The 19,325-nt window shown below is 38.0% G+C and overlaps 1 protein-coding gene across 13 annotated transcripts in view; it reads right to left on the bottom strand.

Annotated features, from left to right (window-relative positions):
• Nucleotides 1–19,325, bottom strand: part of PARD3 (par-3 family cell polarity regulator) — a 462,776-nt gene that overhangs the window by 401,968 nt on the left and 41,483 nt on the right. For all 13 annotated transcript variants that reach the window (XR_012652929.1, XM_075046174.1, XM_075046081.1 and 10 more), the window contains exon 2: nucleotides 6,269–6,370. Coding sequence is in view for 12 of the 13 variants with exons in the window: in XM_075046174.1 (XP_074902275.1) it covers nucleotides 6,269–6,370 (102 nt within the window). In the remaining variant the exon portion in view is untranslated. The remainder of the gene's footprint in view (nucleotides 1–6,268; nucleotides 6,371–19,325) is intronic.

The following is a 19,325-nucleotide window of genomic DNA, read 5'->3' as shown; positions in this document are numbered from 1 at the left end:
TAGAAATACTACAAGCATTTTCATTCCATTATTTGACAGAAGATAATATTTATATTTGGAGTATGTTATTTCCAAATAAGTCTTCATTAAATAGCAGTTGGAAATAAAGACTACGTAAAAACTTTGATTTTCTACATTAAATCCATCAACAAGATGGACCTAAAAATCATGTGGCCATGCCATTAATGAGTCAATAGTGTTAATGCAAAAAAATGTGGTTAAAACAGAGACATTCTGATTTTACCAATTTGTCAGAACTTCATTTAATATCAAATTGTCAATCTCTAAAAATGTAATTAAAATAAAAAACACTGCAGAATACTAGATGACATCAAGAGCTCATTGTTAAACTGATGTTTCTGAGTTTTTTCACAGAAAATAATCATGGATTGTTATACGAAGGGTTTCTTTCTCAGTATCAATACTTTCCCAAGCTCAGTGGCTCAAGCAGTTATTTTAAGCTGTTACAAAAAAAGAATGCCTTATGCTCAAAATGTGTTTTGCCAAGTCACTTATTACTAACAACAAATTGTTTCAAGGTCATCCTGTTTTCCTGGGATACATGGAAAGCAGTCACAGAACAAGAAGATAGAAGCCGTACACCATGGCAGAGATAATCGCGGCAGCAGTTGAAACTTAATTTGATGGAAAAGTTTTGAGGAAAAAGGAAAAAGGGCATACCAATCATGGTATTGTAAATATTAAGAATCATATTTTTGAGTAATTTTTTGGCATTTTTAGGTTTTGCTGTCAGATTTGCTGCACTGGACCTAGATATTCATTCATTCACTCCAGGGTTTTAATCTGTTAATGGCAGAAACAAACTTCAGAAGCACAACAAAAAGTTGTTGTTCTCTGTTCATGGTTTTAGGGTTAAATTCCTAGTTGCAGAGTCAAAGAAAATTAAAATGTAAATTCAGCTTTAAATTTGCTTAAATGAGGCAGAGACACTCCCAAATTTAGAACAAACAACACTACTTTGAGTATTCTGATTATGTGCTAATGGAAATCTAAAGATAACAGAAGTTTATCTCTGTGCAACTTTCATCAAGCTCAAAAGCTCTCGAGCATTTTGGAGAAAATTAACAGATACAGGGTTATCAGAATCTCATTCTTTATTCCAGCACCATGTTGTCACTAGCCTACCCCGATTTTGCTATAGAACTGGGGTCTTGCATAACTGTCCCTAAAAGTAAGTGACAGAACAAAAATCAATAGTAGCGAGATATTGTAATCACAGCTCTACAGTCCCTAGCTAGCCTTTAACCTTAACATCATAATGCATTTGCTCAAAATAGACTTATTTTTGCATTGGTTTCAAGTTAACATTTGTTACAAACAAAATACAGTCATCCTTTCCAAACCCACATTTTGTGTATCACATGCCTCTCAAACTCAACAGTGCTTTCCAAGAGGAAGTAAACAAAACAACAGTATTATTTAGAATTGACCATCTGTTTAACACAAAAACCAAAAGTTCGTTTCCTTTCCACTACACTGGGAAAAGCTCCTAATATGCCTTCATATTATGTGAATAAGCTGTTCAAAGACTTTATCCCATCATGGCAGAAGCAAGTGGGCACTAAATTCATAATAATATTAATAGAGTCTCTGTAGGTCTCTAAAAGCAGATGCAAATGAAGTGCAATTGATCTCACTGAATTTCAGCAGCAATTTGATTACTTAATGTAGTTAACTCTAGATCACGAATGTTTACAAACTCTATTTCAGCACAGATCTCTGAAATTAATCTCCATCCCATTCTCACCAACAGTATTCCACTCCAAATAGCAACTTCTTGTGTGTCTTTCTAAGAGGTTCAAAGTATGTCTAACCAGCAGTAAGCACCAACATCACCTTGATCTCACAGTGACCTGGGCCAGATACTAACACCACACACAAACACCGTGGTGAGCATGAAACTTCACTCCAGACAATACCAAACCATATTCCTCCGTTTTTTATCTCTGCACTCAGTGGGCATAAGTATGGATTACGCAGGGTGAAGAGCTGACTGAATATTTGAAAACAGTAAGTTAAGCAAAGGAAACTCATTCCTTAGTTTAGAGAAATAAACCCAGGCTGTTACTCTAAGCATACACCAAAATACAGTAGTTACTTTTGAGAACTAGAGTGTTGAATTTATTAGGACCATGATGAAGGAAATGATAAGATGCTGATGCTTTTACATTCACAGGTTGCCAATCCCAAGATACCAAAAACCTCATACATTTGGATAAATGAATTTATGAATAATTGACATTAGGTTCATACCCTACATTGTTTCAAACTAGCTCTATTTGCCCAGCTGCTCATCAAAAACAGTGGCTGTTAATGGCAGACCCTTGTTATTCTCCTGGGAAGGAAAGCCTCTGATTTTTCAGAAATGTAGTTACACCAAACACAGACATTTTGATCCAAAGCTTTTCACTGAGCAACAGCCTGAGCATTACTATGTAGGAAAAAAATTACATATAATTGCACATGAATTAATTTTTTTAAATCGTGCAAAATACAAGGGACTATTTCAGTGAGAATTCAACTGGGAGCTAGTTATATTCATACATGTACTTTTAAAATGGGAGATTACACAACAACTTCCTGAATATTTTTTCCATGGATAAACAAGGGCCTATGAGATCCCTGAGTAAGTACTTTCATATTACACCCAAAGTATGAGGATCACTGAAGTGTGTATGTGCCTCAGTCAGCCAGGAGAAGCCATGGTTAAGGATGGTTGGGGCTTTTTTCCCTGTTGAGAATGTCTGCCTACTAAGAACTGAACTGAGGTCATCAAGTATGTTATCATCAAGCTGGAAACTTGTCAAGTTGACATATGTTTTTTGAGAGCCTTCAAACAAAGGGCCACTTTTACAAGTAACAGACATCCAAACAGAACAGTTTGTTAATCCATGTTTAAAATATTGTTCTAACCACTAAATGCACAAGAAACCTATATTTTTTAAAAAATGAAAATAGGTTATGCAGTTGACTAAAAGCAAGTTAAAAAGGAGTTATTTCTCCTTTATTTCTGGAAAAGAGATATTGGCTATTCATCTGCTCAAGCTTTTCAAAGAGTTTCCTCAAACAGTACCAAACATGCTCAGATTTAAGACTCGAATGGATGCCACTAGTTGAAAACAGATTCTTGTTGCTTGTAGCCAAATATTTTTCAAAAACAACAAAAACAAGACAACCCATTTGTATGCATGTATACAGAGACAGATAAATATAAAAAACCATTGATATATTTCCATTGAAAACTATCTTTCCATAATAAAGCCTGGACAAAATTTGCACTTCAAGGGAACAATCACAAAACAGTTTTCCACAAAAAAATTATCCAAATGAGCATTTATTAATTTTTTGTTTAATACCATTACTACCATTAACTGCATTAACCAAGTTTTCATCAGCAACTTGATGTGTAGTGATATTGTGTAATACAAATGTCAAACTTGCATGCCAGCTAAGTTAGAATGCATTATTTACTTTCTCAATGAAAAGGCTTAAGAAAAGCTGCTTCAGAAAGGAACAAACAGCTTAGCAATATCAATTTTTCCGTGTAGTTTGTTTCATGTTTTTCTCCTTTTTTTAAGGGAGAACAACATTGACCACCAACAACTATTCCAGGGAGCAACTGGTTAACCCTTACTCATCCATTTTGTTTTAGTAAGTGACAAGAGAATAACAAAATATAGGGACAGAAGAAGCTAATTAAAGTCACCCAACACCATCAAAGATACTGCTCTTACTCCATTCAGAACATGTGCTGCCTCTAAGGGTCTTTGTATTTGTTATAGGATAGACCATTTCCTCCATGGAGGCAGTGGAGTAGGAGTAAATATATTCTTCACATTAGGTTTTAGTTTACTAATATAGTTGACTATACAGAGCAATAAATTCCATCAAGAGGACAACTTGGTCCTTAGCTGCTTCGCATTCTGTGTTCAGCTTGTATGACACTGTACAAACAATTATGGCATAAAAGCAACATAAAAAAGACAAAAATTACATTTCTCACTGTAGGAATGATCCTTACATCTAAAGAACCATGATAAGAGCAAACTGATTTTCAAAAGTAGAGACGATAGGTAGTAAATAGCACAATAAACTTGTCTTCAAGAATGTAAAGGACTTCCTTGTGAAAATGAACACAGAGATATTAAGTGTTCAGTTTTGCAATATCCTAGATATTTTTGTCCCAATTTAAAAAAAATATATATATGGGCTAATGTTTAATTTTGAGCATAACTAATCCTACAGACCTCAGTAATAATTTAATTAAATGCTTAGACATCATCTGTTTAAATGCTTTTTAACAAGATATGCTTAAGTGTATATATATACAAAATACCACTAACTGGAAATATATTCAGAACCTTGCATTAATGAGACCTATATCAGGTTCTCCTAACACAAATCTAGTTGATACACTTGCTATGGAGGAAGCATCAAATGCAAAGCTAACAATCCAAAACTAAAGAGAACCAGGAAGGTCAGCTGTAAAACATAAGACGGGAAACTGAAAAACAATGACTAATGACTGAAATGCTTGAAAAGAATCAAACGTGAAGGTCAAGTGAAAATGATTAATTCAAGGGTATAAACCAGCACAGGACAGTGCATGTTTATATTGCACCATCCTAATCAATGCTACAAGGTCCTTTAAAAAAAAGAAATTTAACTGGTAAGTGCTATCAGTAGAGACGTGCCAGATTCACAGAATCAAGAGGATATGAGCTTGGCAAGTGCAGAAATAAATATTACTAATTACTAGGTATCTTGTCCATCTATACATAAAAACAATATTATAATAATGACTTTGCCTGTTTCAGTTGCAGTCAGAGTTTTTCAACTATTAGTCACGCACATAAAAACACCCACAGAGTTTCACTGTGAGGAATTACCCCACTTGAAGGCAGCAAGGCAAGGTAACAGCCAAAGAATGAGGTCTTCAAGTCACCAGAATGCAAACTTCTCCATCTGAAGGGAAGAGCACGTGAGGAGCTAAGAAGTGCATGACTCAAGTTAGTTAAAAAAAAAAAAAAAAAAAAAATTTATATATACACACACACATACATATATATGTGTGTGTATATATATACAGCAACAACTTGCACCAGCCTCCTTGAGGCCTGTAAGCAAAAGCTAAACGAATCATGCAGCTGAGCACTAGTATGAGATAACTAACTAGAGGTTTTAATTAGCTTTTCATGAAATCTTAGCTGGGCACTATTTTTATGGAAGAAATTCCTGAAAAATCAGCACTGTTATTCTATACAGCTTGAGTAATCCCAACATTTCAGACAGCGAGGAGTCTCCATGTCCCAAGACTCCTCACATAATTTTTCTTTATAAAGTCCTGGTTGAAATAACCATGTCAATTAAATTTTGTCACAAGAAATAACTGCAGGCAAAGTATTTATTTCTGAAAAATTAGCCTAAGAGTCATCATTTGGCCATTTTTCAAGGAGACTTCAGAGTGCCTGTTGCTTCCAACAGAGGCAATTAAGGATCCTGTCTGTGAAGGAGCGGGGTCCTGAAACACATTTCCAGACTGAAGTCTGTATCAGGCTCAGACGCTCTCAAGAGCTTCAGCAAACACATGCAGCTTTGCAGAGAAAATTGGCGTATTTACCTACAACTTTAAAGTTTGCCACAGTGTTTCTTACCTACCCTTTCTGAACATGTAATTCAAAGATGCAAGTATCTATAACCTCAACAAAACAGCCAATAACCAAAAACCTCTTAGCTAACTGCGATCTAAGCCTCTACTTTAAAAAAAAAATAAAATAAAAACTAGTAAAAGCACTGAAGACCCTGCAGTATGTAATTATTTTCTCAAGTTCTGTGTAAATAGCAGTTCCTCCCAAAAACAGTTTTGAAAAACAATCCATCAACCCTCCACAGCATGGTTTTTTGCACATATTCAACTCGTAACATGAAGCTAAACTCTTAACTTACAGATTCAAGTTTTTTGCATTATTGTTCCACTGTATGAGGTTTTTCATTCTTGCAGCCTCCTTTTCTTACTTGAACTTTTAAAGAACGAAAAAGGATGGAAAACCCATGATTTCAATAAAAGATTTCCTGTACTTTTTGAAAAACACAACAGTAACAGACTTCTCACATCTGTCAAGCAAACTATATAAAAAAAACCCTAAAACTTCTGTATTGACTCCCACTTTTGGCCACATATAGGAAACACCAAACACTGATATGCTGACGTGTATGCTGAGCTGCTTTAGTAGCTATTTGTACTTACACGGTCTTTGTCATCGGCTACATCACAAAGAATGTCATCGAGATCTAAGATCCCACCATCCCCATGCTCCAGTCGATGTACTTGTATCCAGTAGTTTGGATCCTGCATAAAAGAAGAAGAAAATAATATCAGATATCACACACCAACGGAAAAAAGGATATTCCACGATATAGTTAACATCACAGTCCTACAGATGCTCAACATTAAAACATCCATTTAGGTAATATTCTTGTAAATAAATGTAAATTGAGATGTAAAGTCAAGTTCTTTTTTTAAATCGCCCTAGATTGGATACATACTCTTCCCACTATTATCGGCTCTGCATGAGTCACAGTCCCATTACTGACACGTACAGGAACAGCATTCCCAGTGTTACTGAATATATGCAGTATATAAAAGGAAAATACATCATCCTCAAAATAAAGTATCTCAGATAGTGGTCAACAGGCAGAAAATATAACAGGACAGCTGTAAAGCATGGAGGTTTTTTACAGGACAGCTATAAAGGGTACAAACAAATATTTAAATGATATCAAAAGGTTTTCTACCTGTGCTTTGGTAGAGTTGATAGATAGGTATCGAAATCTTATACGAAAAACACTTTCCACATTTTAATTAAAAAAAGATACATATACACACACATACATACAGACACATATATAAGTGTATATACATGCATATTTGTATGTGTGCGTGGTTTTGTATGTATACGTGTCTACCAGTAACTGGGAAGACTGGCTTTATAGTCTTCATTACAACTTTTCATACAAAAGGAAACCATACGGAATAAGGTTGTGTCCACAAAGTGTCTTCTACATATCGCTACATAATCTGTGTACTGTTTAGTACTCAACGTGCTATTCTTAAAAGGTTTCTTTTCTAGCAGGGGAAGGTTGCACTGTAAACACACAAACCGAACATGATAAATAATCTTTTCTTGCTTCTCCAATACTCCCCCATAACAGTGCCAACGCCCTGGGCTGTTGTTAAGTGTCTAGCAGTAAGAGAGCTTCCTTGCTTTTCACTGAGCAGGCACGACTACAGAAAATGACTAATGTGAGGACCTTCAAACTTGCAACATCTTGCGAAGTGCCTGACTTCCTAAAAATAGCAATTAGCATCGCAGTCTTTTCAGACATCAGTGTCTAGAAGTAAGGAAAAAAAAACCCACTCAAAACCAAGCCCAAACCAAAAAAAACCCACCCAAACTCAAAAAAAAAACCCAAAACAACAACAACGCCACCACAACAACAAGCTCCCCCCCCCCCCCGCCCCGAAGAAAAACCTCCACCCTTAAAGAACTTGAAAATAATTTGATTTCCTTTAGGATGGAACAGGACAATAAATGGGACCACCAGAATTCCTCTAAATCCATATGTGTTTTTAAATTTTGACAGGCCCATGCTGCACAAAATCTTGGACAGCATGCTGCATGAAAGAACATCAAGGGATATTCATTTCGGTTTTTATATCCTAGAACTCCGTTTCCTTGCACATGATATATATGCATAGGTCAAAGATTTTGGAGAAATTTGATAACCATGAAACTTACTTCATTGTTTGTATAAGTACATCCACCTTAAATACTGCTGTAAATCAGCATCATCAGATGATCAGATTTCAGAATTACATTTTACAGTCATTAGGCTAGGCATCTCAGAAATTAGATTACAGATTTTTTTCTCTAATTTCTCTAAGTATTAAATATCATTACCTTACATTTCTTCTAAGCAAGTATTTATTATACAATTAACTGATTTTCCTAATATATGGCTTTTCCCCAAACAGCACTTACTGTTGTAGCACATTATAGGAGATAATTCAGCATCCATTTTTTTTAGAGTAAAAATTCAGGAATAATTAAAAATAGTACTATGTTATTCACATAGTCATGCATACAGAGGTGCACACATTGCTACATAATACAGAAATTTACTCTGTAAAAAAGGTATGCAATGAAAATACTAGGATAAACTTTTTGTTAAGTTTGAATACTCCACTAATGCTTACAGACAGGGCTGGAAAAAGCCTTCTGTGTACACCAGAAATCCTTCAAAGTTACTTAACAAGTTCCAAAGGGAAGTCCACTGAAGAGGTGCCTTTGTAAACTCTGCTCTCAAACTAACAGGAAAGAGGACCCTTCTTCATCCTCCAGCCCATCGCAAAAATTACCTCGGCCTCTCGTATCTACACCAGAGACGGACGCACAGCTGGGACGTCCCAGGCTTTGAAGACACAACCAAACTATGAAGCATCCTGCATTTCTAAAGGACTTGATTCACGTTTCCTCTGCTAGTTTCTCCACCTCAAAGCCAAATCAGAATTGAATCGTAAGTCAGGCTTCACTGCAAAATGAGAAATGGGAAACCTAGTTTGGGCCGTAAGAGTCAGATTCCTCATGTGTCACACATTTCACCATTTTTGTTTGCATCCCTTAATCTTCTTACTGAACAATTAAAACTGAAACATTACATTTCTTACTGAAACTTTAAAAACAGATAACTGCAATACTGGCTCAGGGACTTGACTGCATCCATCAAAATAAACAGCACCAAAACTGAAACTACAACTTCAGTATTCCTATATCCTTATTTTTTTCTTCCTACCACAAGTATTTCCCACCTCCAAGGCAAATGTAACATTCACGATTACAGAATCAATAGTAGAAACGCCCACTTCTAAAGCACTATTGTGTTATTTCAGCAGGTACAATCTACATTAAAAATAGCTTTGATATATAAGCTGCATCCCTTTTGCTAATTAGTTCCTTTAAAAGTTTCTCGATATTGCCTAAGAAGTTTTAGATAGACTTCATTTTTCCTGCATCACCTATTTGTTATGCCATAGCCTGAACTGCTCTGGTCGCTTTTCCCGTCAGACAAGGTCCTGACACAAAACAATATATTAGCAAGACCAGACAAGAAATACATAAAACTAGTTTGGCAAGAATTTACTCTGGCAGGATTTGGTAAGTAAATATGAAATAACAATGAAACTTTTCATTAAAGCCCTCTCCAAACTTCACAGAGCAGTCCTTCTCTTGAGGCCCTTTTACTCTATTAAAGGTTTCACATAAATCAAGGATTTAGTGGGCAAGGCTTGGGAGGGAAGAGAGGTCTAGGGGGGAGGGCAATACTCACGTTTTGTACAGATTAGTTACATCATTAAAAAAAAATAAAAAAAAAAAACAACACCACACCATTGAAGCTAGTGATTTTACAAGTTAAGAAAATCCACAGCTATTTATAGTTCCAAATTTTGACAACTAATTCTATGTATTAACCAACCAAATAACATGGAAACACCCAAACTGCATAAATGTTCACATTTAAATTCCTGCTCTGTGTTCTGTCTACAATGAACACATGTTGTATAAGAGTCAGCTTGCACGCACTGTTTGCCAAGTACAAAAGAAACTGGACCAAACTTAGCACTGATTTGAATTCAAGTACTACTACATCGACATTACAAGGGTATCTGTATCCACAGCTTGGTCAAGTTGTATTTCTGAATCGCAGCCAGTGATCAAATATTCATAATTCCCTATGCAACAGCAGTAACACAGTCTTCAAGCATTTTCTGGAGCAGTCAAAAATACCCTTTTGGCTTAGACCAGTGACTGAGTCATAAAGTGGAAATCAGCAATTACCAGAGTTTACTGGAGTTTACACAACTTCATCTGTGGGGCAAACTGGTACAATCACTCCTTCAGGACACCCAAAACACCTCTGGGGTCACCCTCTCCAGGTGGCAGTGCAGGGCTCTCAAGCAAGATCTCACAGAGGAGGGACTGGCTCCAACACCACAGAGAGATGACCTGCTCAGGGCACGTGCAACAGGGTGCTTACATGAGTGAAAAAGAAAATGTCCTCTAGTTATAAAACAAGAAAAGTGCAAAATGAATCAAGTCTACAAAAGTCAGTTTCTGTAAAGATGAAAAAAAAAAATACTAAACAGAATTTTTAAAATTACTCAGAAGCTTTTCAATAAACCTCCTTCAGAGTTGTTCTGGTTTAAGAAAACATCCCAGAATCAGATGCTTTGCTGTTGTTTCAAAATTTGAATTTGTACATTACAATTAGATTTTCACATTTTGTCAACAAAACAAAGCCACATTTATATTCTCTCACTGTTATGATTGTGTAAAAGGGTACTGCACTCTCCAAATCTGCAATATATTTAGATATAAAAACATGCTTTGATAGAAAACTCATTAGCTACACTGCTCCACCAATGTGTAAATTAGCAACGTGCAATTATTTTGTAAAAGCTGTATAGATGCCTTTGTCACTAGTTCATGCAGAAGAACTAGCAAGTTCACTTCATTGAATACAAGGATAGAAGTAATGCTAAACCTGATTTATAATATCTTCATTTAAATATTGCATCACTCAACTCAAGTCTAAGCAAGTCAGATGTCCTGTTTCCTGTGTACACCCATTTAACTATTCTACTTGACTATGATTATAAAAGTACTTATAATTTAAACTCATGAGCACTACAGTTTCTGCTCCAAAGTCCTCTATAATGGAAGATAAATATTTGCTAAGCGAACACCAGCACTGAAAGTGGAAGCAAGAGCACATTACAAAGGCAGTAAGAATGCAACCATTCATACTCTGTTTATTCCGTGCAACATGACTTCTAAAAAGCACAAAGGAAAAACTGAGAAAACCATTAGTTTAAGTAATATCATTCAGTATTCTGTAACTAACAATTTTATGTTCCCACATAATGGAAACAAGGACCATATGTGGAAAACAATATCTAGAAATATGAATGGAAACTGCAATGTGTTCTTATTAATGGCACAGGAAGATTTCTTATTCTTTTAGATCTAAATAAGCATCTTGGTTTTTGCAAACGTACCCTTTCCAAAAATGTATAGAAATGTTTAACATAAAAAGTTACAATAAGATAATTCTATGAAATATTTTGTCCATATCATACTAGAAAAAGCATCACAAACTTCTTAGAAGTAGCCATCTATTTAACAGAAAGCAGAAAATCAGGCTCCTAAAAAGTCCACCTTAAAATGCTTAGTGTTTACAAATTATGCCCACTGCTGTGATTTCATCTCACCTGTCCACCAGGAGGATGTCCCAAAGCATCAAAAAGACTACTTTATCTGCACGGCTACAATTACGTAGTTGGGGGTGGGGTTGTGGGGGGTAATTTCTTGTGTTTGGTTTAAAGCCCATCCAGAGAGCACTACTGGGGGAGCACAGCAAGCCCTCCCCAAAAGGTGTCTGTACTTACCTTTGACTGTAACAACTCGGGTTTCCTAGCTGCAGCTTTCAGCTGGGTGCAGACCAACTGTAGTTGCCACCACAATTTGTTACACCTCTCGAAATCAAGTAAACTAGATTTTTGTTCCCCACACACCTCTAGATTTTCTAATCTGTTCAGGCCAAAATAGGAAGAGTATTTCTTACCACAGAGCAGTATTTGGGGAAACAGATCGGCTTTGCCAAGATGAGCTCACCGAGGCTCTCTGTGCCTGTCAGAGATCATCTTTCTAAAACTGAAATTATTTAAATTTAGATATCATTTACAGCTTTTTGCTTTAAGATCTTTTTCAGTACATAGACCCTTAAATGATTTTTAAAAAACACTGTCAACTGGACAGTCATGCATAGGTATTTCAGTGTAACTCTCAAAGGAAAATGGACTTGCCACCAGGACGAGTGAAAGCGCAAAAGCAGATCCAAGTCTGTCAATATAATTTCTCATTTATAAATGAGGAGATAAAGGGAAAGTAAGTATATATTTTTAGTTTCTGCTTAAGACCATCTGGAATCTAAGATTACATGACCATGGGCTATCTTCACTGTTTTGAGTCTTTTCAGAACAGATAAAGCCTTTGTGGCAAGAGCACACACAGACCAAAACCAACTAAATCATCAGGCTGGGGTGTGTGTACCGGACTTGTCTGCTCAGCAGCATATGGCACTTGGGCGCATTAACACAGTCTGAAAGGAAAATAATGGTTAATAAAAAACTAATGTATCTGAAAATTTGCCAATGAATTCATTCATTTCCCACTCTAGCTCTGTGCTGCAGGAGGGAACCGTCAAAGCAAGCAGTCATGTGCCAAAGGAAAGTCAAGAACGCTTGCAATGTCAGCTGGATTCCAGTTACGTTCCACCACCCGACAAGCTGGCAAGAACAAGTCCCTGGGTTTGAATTGCATCTTCTTCCCATCACCTGGCTCCTCGAATTTCAGGCACAAAGACCTGCAGCGTAACATACAACAGCAGCGACAGGGGAAAAACAGCTTCAAAGATGATTGCGCTCTCTAAGGTATGTTGATACTGCACCATGGCAGTGATGATAGAACGTAAGTACATTCACTGTCTCTGCAAGGGCACAAGGTGGCAAAACACTTAAAATTAAAGTAGCCCAGTAGGCCTCAGAAAGCAACTGATACCTGTAACAACTCTTAAGTTACCAGGCAATGAGTTGAAGGTACAGTTACCTTTTCCATTTCTGACCACAATCCATCTGCAATCACTCCCCTCATACCAAATTTAGGACATGTTTACGCCACCTTGCCCTGTGTCCCATGAAGTCAAGAAAAACAGGGCTACAGAAGACTACAGAAAACAGCTGAACGCTGTACAGTAGAAAATAAGCCTCATCCCTTTCATCATTTTGTTCCTTAACCTGTAAAACTGCTTTTTGTTCTGGGGATGTACCACACTAAAGTTAATTTCTTGGTATTTTGTTTTACCAAGAAATAGGGATACATACCCAGGAAGGTTACAAATCATATGTTAGAAGATGGTTTGGTCAGGTATTTAATTTTTTCAAACATACAAGTGTATATACAATGTCTTCAACCAAGGGGTATATACTGATCCCAGATACAAACCAGTTATGAAAAAAACAGGCAAGTCTGATCACCAAAGTATCTTGTTCCACTTTTACTCCCACCAGTGCTTTTCCAGCCTCGCTAAAAGGGCTTTATCTTACCAGAAATCCATCAAGACAAAATCTGAACATCTGGCCAATATCACTCTTCCTGAGACACTGAAATGTTGGAATGGGTGTTTACAAAGTAAAAAAAAAAAAAAAAAAAAAAAAAAAAAAGTTCTGTTATGTTTTGCATGCATCCTGCATGTCCACTTTCAATAGCAGTGATTTACTTAAAAATTGATCATGTTACACTATCAGTTTCAGTCCTCAGCATAGAAGTCTGATACAGCCAAAAAAATGAGCCAATTAGTCGTCCACTTCAGCAATTAAATGTCTCCTAAAACCCACTAAATTGAAATAATATGGTCAGTAAACCACTGGAACACTACTACATATCGAGTTGTGCACCATTACTACTGGAGTACAAAAAAAACAAAAAGGAATTACTGGATCTTGCTTTAGACAGCAAAAGGTTGGTATTAAAAATGGTAAATTAACTTTGGCTGTTAGCTACTACACAGTTTGCCTAAACTTTCAAAAATATGTATGAATCTTTTGCTCTTCTGAAAAGAAATGGCGATCTCCTAAATCTGTAAGGAAAGTAGTCTGAGATGTATTCTAGAGCTACTCTTCCTGTTTTCCTACCCTACAATTTTCTAGACAAAATACTGTGTCTTAAGATATGCAAGTTCTTCCTCTGTGCATCATGGAAGTCTGGAATATTTTAACTCATCTACTTTACCTAGAAGCAATCTATACCAATCCACGAGAAATCATATCACTAATTAATTTAAAACCACTTTCCTATTCGCTGCATATTTCCAATACCTGTTAAATAGCACATCATCTCCATGTGTCCCGATAACCTAACACCTTGGAATAATTCCAGTCGGAAGGGACCGTGGGACATCCCAGAGCTGAACACAGACTGATGCATGCTTAGGAGAGGGGCACGACCCCTTCCTCGGTCTCCCGGCCATGCCCTGCTGACCCAGCGCGGGACGCTGCCTGCTGCCAGGCTCAGGGCTGGCTCCTGCCCGCTCGCTGCCTCCAGTCCCTGTGCAGCTCCAGCCCCAACCCGTGTCGCTGCACGGGGCTCCTCCTTCCCCAGTGCAGGACTGGGCATAGAATCATAGAATTGTTTAGGTTGGAAAAGAGCTTCAAGATCATCGAGTCCAACCATTAACCTAACACTGCCAAGTCCACCACTAAACCATGTCCCTAAGCACCACGTCTACATCTTTTAAATACCTCCGGGGATTTAAACTCAACCACTTCTCTGGGCAGCCTGTTCCAATGCTTGACAATCCTTTCGGTGAAGAAGTTTTTCCTAATATCCAATCTAAACCTCCCCTGGAACACCTTGAGGCCATTTCTTCTCATCCTATCTCCAGCCACCTGACAGAAGAGACCAGCACCCACCTCACTACCACCTCCTTTCAGGTAGTTGTACAGAGCGATGAGGTCTCTCCTCAGCCTCCTCTTCTCCAGACTAAACAGCCCAGTTCCTTCAGCCGTTTCTCATGAGACTTGTGCTCCAGGCCCCTCACCAGCTTGGTTGCCCTTCTCTGGACACACTCCAGCACCTCAATGTCTTCCTGCAGTGAGGGGCCCAAAACTGAACACAGTATTCGAGGTGCGGCCTCACCAGTGCTAAGCACAGGGGACGATCACTTCCCCAGTCCTGCTGGCCACACTATTTCTGATACAGGCCAGGATGCCGTTGGCCTTCTTGGCCACCTGGGCACACTGCTGGCTCATATTCAGCTGGCTGTCAACCAGCACCCCCAGGTCCTGGCTGCATTTCACATGGCTCCTGGCGGCCTATTCCAAAAATATTGCACTGAAAACATTGCTCATTGTCAAAACTAATGACTTTCATGACATTTCTTCACAGCACGCAGCCTTCTTAAACCACTAGGAGGTGCCACCACCAAAGGGCAGGTACAGGCTCCTGAGCACCCTGCCAACGCCTCAACTCTGCTATTAGCATCAAAGTCAGGCACCCACAAAAAAGGGGAAGTTATTTTGTGCTGCCACTAGAATGCATGTGGCAACCAACTTTGAGAATTAATAAATGAGGAATAAAGCTTTACATCTGGCTATGAAAGATTAACACATTTTCACCATCACTACTGATGGTTTATGCTGTGCACAATTACATTCTGTTTGCTGGGGGGGGGAATTAAATATTTGAGAAAAATATATTGAGTAGAGTGACATTGTATCTCTAAACTCCCTCATGTCCATGCTGTGAGCACTGAATAACACTGTCCTGCCCAAACTGCAAAATAAAACTTTTCCATGGGATTTATTCCTCTGTAGGAAAATCCTAGACATCTATCCAAGCACTGCCACAAACTCCAAGTGTGCTAAATCCACAAGTAAGGTAAGAAAAATGTGCCCTTTTCAGATTATTTTGCTGTAACACAGAGCTTACTCCATAATCTACATTTAAATGTAGCAAATAATGCAACAAAATAGTTTATTGATTACAATTTGTAATTATTAGTATTAACTCCAGATGACAGATATGAATTACAGTAATCAAGTCCATAGCTCATGAATATGTAGTGAAATATACTGAGTATAATGGTGCACGGTCTTCTATGCAGGGACATTAGAATTCGGGTAACAATGCTGAAGAAATGCAGAACATCTTTAGATTGCAGCTTGACAGCTGAACCACGAGTGAATTTGATGAAAGAGACAAGTGCCTTCTGTTTCTTCCAAGAGCTTATCTCTTACCTCCATCCATCATTACAGCATTGCTTGGATTTAAGTGTTCATTGCTTTTTTCAGACACTATGATAGCTCTTCAAATTCAGTACTACATTTAGACTGGAATAATGGATTTTACTGGAATAACCATCCACATATGTATGTCTGTACGTACAGATATAGATGTTGTAAACCGACATATGTATGATTGATCTATGTTGATTAAACAAAAAAAAATGTGAGCCTGGCAAAATGTTTCAAGGGAAGATTTAGGAGGGTAGAAATACAGTTGTCTACCCTAGTAATGTCCAGCATGAGATGAAGAGCCTAATTTATTTCAGAAATGTACTAGAAATAAGATTTCCATTTGGGGGCCATTAATATCAAGCACCATGAAAGATGGAAACAACCAATTTTGATATACACTCCCAAGTGGGCACAGTCAGTTAATCTTGTAGTATGTGAACTCTAAACAATGATTAATAAGAGAGAGTTGCAAAAACATTATTATATACAGTGCCTCACACTTCCGACATGCTGTAAACTATGAAGTTAAGAAAAAATATGAAATGCCACTCTCTGTTCTGATGACTGCATTACTCCTCTGGGAGCTTCAAAGTCAAGGCTTGGTGGGCAGGACTTTGCAATATAAACAGCTTTGCTGAACCACGTGGAAGGAACACAGAAGTTTATGTGAATCACAAGAAAGTTTATCTTGATTTAGGTCAGCTATGATATATCTTACATTTCTGATCGGATTTAGAGTTTTAGCATCCCAGGCACCTTACTCTCCCCTGCCACCCGGTCAGCCATGCACAGGGGCACCCACGAGCTCTTCCTGCCTCTTCTGCAGTTGCTGTAAGAGGGGTGCATGTGGGAAGAGATCCCCCACGCTCCCTGCATTGCAGCACAGCAGCACGCATGAGCAGCAGGTTGCTTGGGTACCACCTGCTGCCTACACAGTAATTCCCTGTCTGGTTTAGAGGAGAAGCAATGTGTCACCTACATCTGTTGGATCAAGCTGGTATATAGCACAAATAAAAAGTGACAAACTAACATATGCTGTAAAACACCTACAGCTCAACACCGGGTCCTAGGACCCAGAATAGATATGTGGAGCATTTCAACTGATTTGTGTTGTAGGAAAAACCTGCTAATACTGAGTGGGGGACTGAAAGGTTCAGGAGTTTCCACTGTGCCCTATAAAACCGCTCCCAAGACTATATTTCCTTCCTTTGTTCTCCACATCTATGTGCACATTATAGCTCATACAAAAAGCTTTCTACATTGCCTAAGTAGGCTGACATGAGGCCAGAGGACCCCTGCACACCACCACTCCACCATCTCACCCGTAAGGATCAGACACCCATGGAACAGTATCTTTCCTTAAAATACACCTCTGCACACACACACAGGTGCCTCCGGGTCAAAACCACCAAGGAAAATTGGTTTCCAGTTAGCATCTGCAAAAGCAATGTGGAAATAATCATAGTAGCATGTTAATTTATTTGTTAAATACTTTTCAAGATATTTTAATCAAAACAGGCCTTATTTTCATCTCTGGGGAACAATTTTTAGCAACAATATTTAGCTATTACTTTTCCAAACTGCCTGATCTTTTTGAAGCAATGTAATTTCAATACCTTCTTGTGGTACTGATTTAAGTGTGTAGTCACTCATTTCTAAACATGTCTAGCATTTTCCTGAAACTTTGAGAGCAATCACTGTATAAAGTCAACTACTATATTCATGATTATTTTATAAGGTTAAATAAAACAGATCTGTCAATCTCTTTGAATTCAGGATTCTGACTGCTGCTAACCCAGAGCAGGAACTGCAATGCAGCACGCCACATTAGGGTGAAGGAGGGAAAATACCTTAAAACAAAACTCCTGAAAATAGTAATCTCAAAGATTATTTGTTTTGTTTTCAAATGTATTCATAACTTGTAAAGATAAAGACTTTTTGTAAAAAATTGACCCTAAGGTAACCTTAGGTTTACCATGGCTACTACACTCCTACTGTCTGACCGTGCTGCAGGGTATTACCATGTTTAAGATGAAATGCAATTAGCACCACAGCAGGCCAAAGACCTCGCCGGGAAAATAAAGACAGAATTAACACTGAGTGCTACCAAGTCCACATTTTTACTTTCCTGCTATTTCAGTTTACATCCATGTTTTGTTCAGAGGTCATCAGTTACGGTTCCTCCTCACAAATCCACAATAATCCTCTTTTTCAAAACAGTAACTAAGCTCAGTTCTGGTCTAACCTTGAGACTAGCCCAAGTTTAACCAGAAGAAACCAGAACCCCACTCCCACATTCTTGAGCAGTGAAGAAAGCCCATCACAGGAAAACCCTAACTCCTCTCTTTGCCCTGAACCGTCACCTTACCAGTGACTCTCATTTTCAAACTCCTCCTTCAAACTCATTTCCAGTTCCAGAATTTGGTTTAAATACCAAAAATCACATGCCCCCCACGGCTGCCAGGTACACTGTAACCTTCCCTCTTCCTCTGGCTTCTCGAAACCCATTCTTCTCCTCCATCACCCACATTTACTTACAGCTCACCACCACTTCCATACCTGGCCAGCAGTAGAAATAGAGAGCATTTCCAAGATGTTAAAGCAAACATAGATGACAACTATTAGAAAAAAAAATTATTTCAGAGCATGCCCTTTCCATTTACTACACCAGTATTCCTTCCAACTTGATGTTGCAATACCCTCACAGACCTAGCTGCATTAGCACCCATCAACATAAGCAAAGCTTGCCAAGTTAAGCCCTGAAAATGAATCCACTAACACAGGAAGACAGGGGTCAGTATTAAAAACCTCCTTTTACTTCCTTAGTTATCTTCTCCCTTGTCATCTCCAGCGATAGGGAGCAGCTAACAGCAGTACACTGAACTCTAACCCATTACACATCTTTCAAACTTGCTTAAATCTCTAACAGCATGTCTGCACTCGTCAAAATCAAAGCAGAAGACTTTATTAAGAGAGAAGCAGAACCAGCTAGTCTTCTTGACCAGAAAAGAAAGCAACAAAAAAATAACGATTAAAACCAGTGAAGCAATGCCAAGCCCTATTTTGAACAAAAGGTAAACCTTCAAGTCTTCTCAACTGAGCTGTGAGTGTATCATATAGGAAATTGTAAAAACTGCTTAATTTTTCCAGCTCAGGGCACTGCAATTTGTATCTCTAGAAGTTTTGATTAATATAAGAATGATGTGACACTTCGGTGATCTCAGTCATAACCTATAATGTGGTCAAAATTAGAAATTCCCATCTTTGTTACAAAGTCAACCTTGGCAGAAGATGCAGAGAAATGACTGCAGTTGCATGCAGAGTAACAATGTTAGAAACAATGTTAGAAATATACTCAAATGCACCATAATATTCCACCTACAATTACACC

The sequence above is a fragment of the Buteo buteo genome, chromosome 2 (assembly GCF_964188355.1).
Source record: "Buteo buteo chromosome 2, bButBut1.hap1.1, whole genome shotgun sequence".
Lineage (NCBI taxonomy): Eukaryota > Metazoa > Chordata > Aves > Accipitriformes > Accipitridae > Buteo > Buteo buteo.
Note: the sequence above shows the minus strand (reverse complement) of the source record. Positions and strands in the feature narration are given on the sequence as shown.